The sequence below is a fragment of the Glycine max genome, chromosome 20 (genome assembly GCF_000004515.6).
Source record: "Glycine max cultivar Williams 82 chromosome 20, Glycine_max_v4.0, whole genome shotgun sequence".
Lineage (NCBI taxonomy): Eukaryota > Viridiplantae > Streptophyta > Magnoliopsida > Fabales > Fabaceae > Glycine > Glycine max.
In genome coordinates, this window is record NC_038256.2 from 32,480,983 (window position 1) to 32,487,180 (window position 6,198).

Consider the following 6,198-nt stretch of genomic DNA (forward strand, 5'->3'; position numbering starts at 1 on the left):
TAAGAAATTATTAATGTCTCATTAAACACAAATTAGTTGCATTATTTTCATATTTATTAATGTTTTATTTTATATTTAAATTATTAATCTCTTATATATTTAAAATAATATTAATTACTTTTTCAACGTAAATACTAATTTATTGCAAGTAAGGTTATGTTAAATAAAGATATTTGATTTTAATAATATAATAAAATTTTATATTTAGAAAATACTCTATAGATTATATTTGATAAAATTAGCTGAAAGGTAAAAAAACTAATTAATAACTAAAAATAGTGAAGGATAAAAAAAAATTAGACACTTACCTCCAAATTGCCTTTTGCACCCTTTTTGAGTTTTTTTTTTTAATCTTTTGAAGTCTAATCAATCCAAAATGTAATTTTACATTCCAAAAGTTAAAAAAAAAAAAATCCATGAAGTAACAACCGTTGATGCTTATAATTTTTTTGCCCACACAAACTTGAACCACAAACAATTTCACTAAGTTGTAGTTAATCATCTAGTTCATAGGCTTTAAGAGATTTTTCTAGAGAAGTTTGTCCATTAAGAAAAAGAGAGTGATATCAATTCATCATTATCCATATTTTTTTTCTTTTCTAAACATGGTAATTAGAATAATTAATTAATAACTTAATGTGTTGAAATGCACAAGAAACTGAAAAGGAAAGAGACAAGATACAGCACGGAAAATGTTTGTTTATTTTCCTCTTTAGCCTAACTGGGAAACCAAAAGAGAGAGAAAGGAGAATACAACTGAGGAAAATAGAAAAATGGTATTGTAGAGTGAGGGAAATAAAAAGCAAAACATTCAAATCTTTTTGAGAGTGACAAGGACGTTTCAGTTCAAAAGCGCGTCCAAGTTCTCTTCATGTAAGAACGTGGACCCTCTCTCTCTCTTCCCCGCGAAACAACGGCGCTATACTCTTCATGTGGTTTGCTTTTGACACTCTTTTTTTTTTTTTCTGACAATAACAACTATGATATTAATATGATCTAGTTTTAGATGGAAATAATGATTAATATTTATTAAAAATATAAACACACATAAAAAAATATATATTTTTAATTTATTTCATACTTAAAATCAAAATTTAAATCCAACACCATTTCATTAAAAATCAATTCGTCCTAGTCGAGCCTGCCACTGCTCATTCCAAACAAACAAAACCACATTGCACACAACACAGGACATAATACACTTCTCACACCCCTTTCTCTCTTTAACCAAACAACACAATACTACTACTATGGTTGTGTTACTTGAGCAATACCTTAACATCCACAACAAGTACAGAAACACCACTTTCATCATTTTTCTTCATCTGGGTGTCTCTTACTTATGCTCTTTTCTATGTTCTACTTCTGCCCTTTACTTGTCACACACAACGCAATACAAAACTCTGACACCCCCACTCACCAGATTACAGGCACGAGGTAGTTAAGCTAAGCTAAGCTGGATTTGTGCACAGTAAGCAAGGTTTTGTTTTTGTTTTTTTTTTTTTCAGTGTTGGGATTTGTTGCTCGATAAAGTGGGTTTCTTCTTTTGTGTTCTTCTCCCAATGATAAAAAAGGGTTACACTTGCTTAATCAGTGCATAAAGAAATGGGGTTGTGGGATGATGAGAGAGTGCTTTTCTTTCAAAAGATGAAAATGTTTATAGAGTTTTCGGTCGAAGCCTTGGAAGTGGATTTCGAAATTTCGGGAATGATTATAAGGTTTATAGCAACTTTTATATCTCGAAGGCGGTTCTTTTTTTTTTCTTCTGAATTTCTAAACCGCATTATAATTGGTTTTTTAATGGCTATTTTTAGTAATATGTGGTGTGTGTCCTTAATCAGGTTTTGGTGTCTCCTGGGTAAGGATAAATGATTGTTAATTAAGATCTGATTAAGATTGGATTATATATATGATTGCAATCTGAGTTTTATTTATTTTATATAAATTATTGGGTTGTGTTTCTGCAGATACTTTATTTCTTAAAAAAATTGGTCTGCATTACTGGGGTATTTTATTTATTAATTTTTTTAAGGCAGTTAACGTTGTTGGACTTTCTTTTTAATAATTTTTGTGTGCGATTTGAGGGAGGGAGTTCTTGTCTTAGCCTTATTTTTTTAATTAAAAATATATAATTTGGTTGATGAAAATGTCTTCTTTACTATTTATTGATTCATGCCATTCCACCAAAAGGGGGTGTGTGGATTGAAAAAAGGTTAAAACAAAAAGAATTATAGGTTTCCTACACCTTTTTATTTCTTCTATTTATTTATTATTTTTGTGTTTTAGATCTCGTAGTTTTTCTGTGGCTTGGATCGTACCAAGTTTGTAATTTTTTTTATTGTTTAACTGTGTTATGGCAGGAGACCATAGTTGAAGAAGCAACATTGGGAGTTGGTGGTAGAAAAATTGTTGAGGCCTTTGCTTCTTTATTTTTTTTTTCTGAGTTCGTTATTCTTCACTGGTGTGTGGATTAATTTGTATGTATCACTAGATGGATTGAAGAAGCATCACATTGGGTCAATGTTAAAGGCAGTGTCATTTGAACTGTTGTTAATATGCTTGCTACTTCTTCGCACATGTGTGTGTGCAACAACAGATAATGGCTTTCCCAGATGTAACTGTGATGATGAGTCCAGCTTGTGGACTATTGAGACCATTTTGGAGTGCCAGAGAATTGGTGATTTTCTGATTGCTGTGGCCTACTTCTCCATCCCCATTGAGCTACTTTACTTTGTTAGTTGCTCAAACTTCCCTTTCAAATGGGTCCTCTTTCAGTTCATTGCTTTCATTGTACTTTGTGGAATGACACATTTGTTGAATGGGTGGACTTATGGTCCCCACACTTTTCAACTCATGGTGGCACTCACTGTCTTCAAAATCCTCACTGCCTTGGTGTCATGTGCAACTACCATTACCCTCCTCACCTTGATCCCTATGCTGTTGAAAGTGAAGGTTAGAGAATTGATGCTAAAGAAAAAGACTTGGGATCTTGGGAGGGAGGTTGGAATCATAATGAAACAGAAGGAGGCTGCAATGCATGTGAGGATGCTCACTCAGGAGATTCGCAAGTCGTTGGATAGGCATAAGATTCTCTACACCACCTTGGTTGAGCTGTCTAAGACACTTGGTTTGCAGAATTGTGCAGTGTGGATGCCAAATGTTGAGAAAACCGAGATGAACCTTACGCATGAATTGAATGGGAGGAATGTTAACTGTTCTATACCCATTACTAATCCGGATGTTGTGAGAATTAAGGGAAGTGACGAAGTGAACATAATTGATTCTGATTCAATACTTGCCACTGCTAGCAGTGGAGTTTATGGTGGGGCAGGACCAGTTGCTGCCATCCGCATGCCGATGCTTCAGGTTTGCAATTTCAAAGGGGGAACGCCAGAGCTAAGGCAGACGTGTTATGCCATATTGGTTTTGACTCTTCCTAGTGCGGAGCCTAGATCATGGGGCGCTCAAGAGCTGGAGATCATTAAGGTGGTTGCTGATCAGGTGGCTGTGGCTCTGTCTCATGCCTCGATTCTCGAAGAGTCTCAGCTCATGAGGGAAAAGTTGGAGGAGCAAAATCGAGCTTTGCAAATGGAAAAGATGAATACAATGATGGCGAGCCAGGCGAGAGCTTCGTTTCAGAAGGTCACGAGTAATGGAATGAGAAGGCCAATGCACTCAATTTTGGGGTTGCTTTCGATGATGCAAGATGATAATTTGAAGAGTGAACAGAAACTTATTGTGAATTCAATGCTAAGGACCAGCACTGTCTTGTCAAACTTGATAAATGATGCCATGGACTACTCAACTAGGGATGATGGAAGATTCCCTTTGGAGATGAAACCTTTTGGATTGCATGCTATGGTGAAAGAGGCAGCTTGTCTTGCCAAGTGCATGTGTGTTTATAGGGTCATTGGCTTTGTGGTTGATGTTGACAAGTCTTTGCCAGACAATGTTATAGGTGACGAAAAGAGGGTTTTTCAGGTGATTTTGCATATGGTTGGGAATGCAATAAATGGTAACCATGGAGGAGGGGTTCTTGTATTTCGAGTTTTTGCAGAAACTGGAAGTCAAGGAAGGAATGACCAGGGATGGACAACCTGGAGACCAAGCTCTTCTGGCGGGGATGTAAATATTAGATTTGAGATAGGGATCAATAATGGTGATCCTGAATTGGAGAGTTCAGTTCCTTCAGGGCAGCTTGCGGGTACAGATCGCACTAGTGATAAGGTTGAGGAAAGATTGAGCTTTAGCATTTGCAAGAGGATAATCCAGGTGAGTTCAGTTCCTTCAGTTCATTAAGGTGCTGTTTTTAATAGTCATTCATACTTAATACTTCAAAATATGTTGGTTGGTTGAAGACTATTTTCTCCATATGATTCACTTAGACATTTATCTGTTATTTGATGCATGCATGAGAAAAATCGTGGAATTTGAATCTTGTTTGCAAGGTGGCTTAGTTCATCCCTTGTTTAGGACTTGACCTATGATTTACATTGTTGTGTGTTCTCTTACCTACATTAGCAGATGGTGTGAACTGATGAAGATATATATAAACAACTTGCGTATTACGATTGTTAGATGTAATAATCTAGAATCTATATAGGTTTTATTTATAGATTTTGTTAGCTTACTTGGTTAATCATTTTTTAATTGGTTAATCATTTTTCTAATTTGTTCAAGCCAAGGTCCTTTAAGTGCCAATGATTAGTATACTATATATATAGTTGGAACTGTGAAAGTACTAGTTTCTATGTTCTCTAATATTTTATTTTTCTTTCCATTGATTTTGCACTTTGTTTGTCTACTATGTTACTGCCAGTTGATGCAAGGGAACATATGGTTAGTACCAAACGCTCAAGGTTTTCCTCAAGTCATGGCCCTTTTTCTTCGGTTTCAACTGTGGCGGTCTATTGCCGTATCCAACTCTGAACCTGGGGAAAATTCTGAGACATCCAATTCAAATTCTTTCTTCAGAGGTCTGCAGGTCTTGTTGGCCGACAATGACGATGTAAATAGAGCGGTGACACAGAAGTTGCTTCAGAAACTAGGCTGTGTTGTGACTTCTGTTTCTTCAGGATTTGAATGCCTTAACGTCATTGGACCTGCTGGTTCTTCCTTTCAAGTCATTCTTTTGGATCTTCACATGCCTGAGCTTGATGGGTTCGAAGTTGCAACGAGGATTCCCAAGTTCAGAAGCCGGAATTGGCCTGTGATTGTTGCCTTGACTGCAAGCACAGATGATTTGTGGGAAAGATGCATGCAAATTGGCATGAATGGAGTCATAAGAAAGCCAGTTTTGTTGCATGGAATCGCTAGTGAACTCAGAAGAATAATATTGCAGGGAAATAGTGTCATGTGAGGATTCATGCTGCAAGTTAAAGCACTTGCAACATATCAAGAAATTAAGTTATAAAAAAAATTCCAGTCACATATTCCATAGAATTTGGTAGCTCAAAGAACTCTTTGGCTCCTATTTTCCAGCAATATTCCAGCTTAGAGATGTTGTGTTATAGCCCTACTTTCATAAGAAAATTAAATGGTATACAAAATAGTTCCTTAATTTCCCTCAGTGTGCTTCATTTTGCTATTGTGTCATGTGTGTATTTTCAATTCTGATTCATGCATCTTCACATCCATGTAATCAGAAAATGGGAAACAAAATGAACTAATCGATTAATAAAATGGCACACATAACTTAGGCTAAGAGGATTAGACCCTTGGGGTCACATCAAAGTTGTACTTTGATAAAGAACCTTCGTAGTACTTTGCTCAACAATTTTGTGCATTCCATTTTTCAAAATTTACTGCTATTGAAGTTTTTCTTTTTTCTTTTCTTTTTGGTACAAAATATACTGCTATTGAAGTTTTTCTTATTTCTTGGATTTTAATTTTAAAATGACCGGATTTTTATTTGCTGGTAAATTTTAGAAAAATGTTTCCAAAAAATGTTCTCCTTATAGAGTAGAGTCTCAAATTTATGATACAAAAATGAATGATATTTCACTTTATGCATCAAGGTATTCCCTAACATTTGAACATTAATCTCTTTTGAAATGTAAATATTATTAAAGTATCTTGACAAAGTGTTTTTTTCATACACTGAGAAATTAAATCTATAAAAAGAAGTGGCATTATTAATAATAATTTATTACTCAATCTATTCTTTTACCTAATAAAGATAATAATATATAGAGAATA

At 35.0% G+C, this 6,198-nt stretch overlaps 1 protein-coding gene across 3 annotated transcripts; it reads left to right on the top strand.

The window, feature by feature from the left end:
- Positions 1-1,145: 1,145 nt before the first annotated feature.
- LOC100802948 (ethylene receptor 2) lies at positions 1,146-5,560 on the top strand. Of its 3 annotated transcripts, none has more exons than XM_026127514.2 (3): positions 1,146-1,480; positions 2,361-4,272; positions 4,820-5,560. In XM_026127514.2, the coding sequence occupies exons 2-3, from the start codon at positions 2,521-2,523 to the stop codon at positions 5,357-5,359; spliced, it is 2,292 nt and encodes a 763-aa protein (XP_025983299.2). In that variant the 5' UTR covers positions 1,146-1,480; positions 2,361-2,520; the 3' UTR covers positions 5,360-5,560. The 3 variants fall into 3 exon arrangements, with proteins under 3 accessions (XP_025983299.2, XP_040869104.1, XP_040869105.1); XM_041013170.1 differs by having other exon boundaries at positions 1,146-1,471; XM_041013171.1 differs by having other exon boundaries at positions 1,146-1,437.
- Positions 5,561-6,198: the final 638 nt, after the last annotated feature.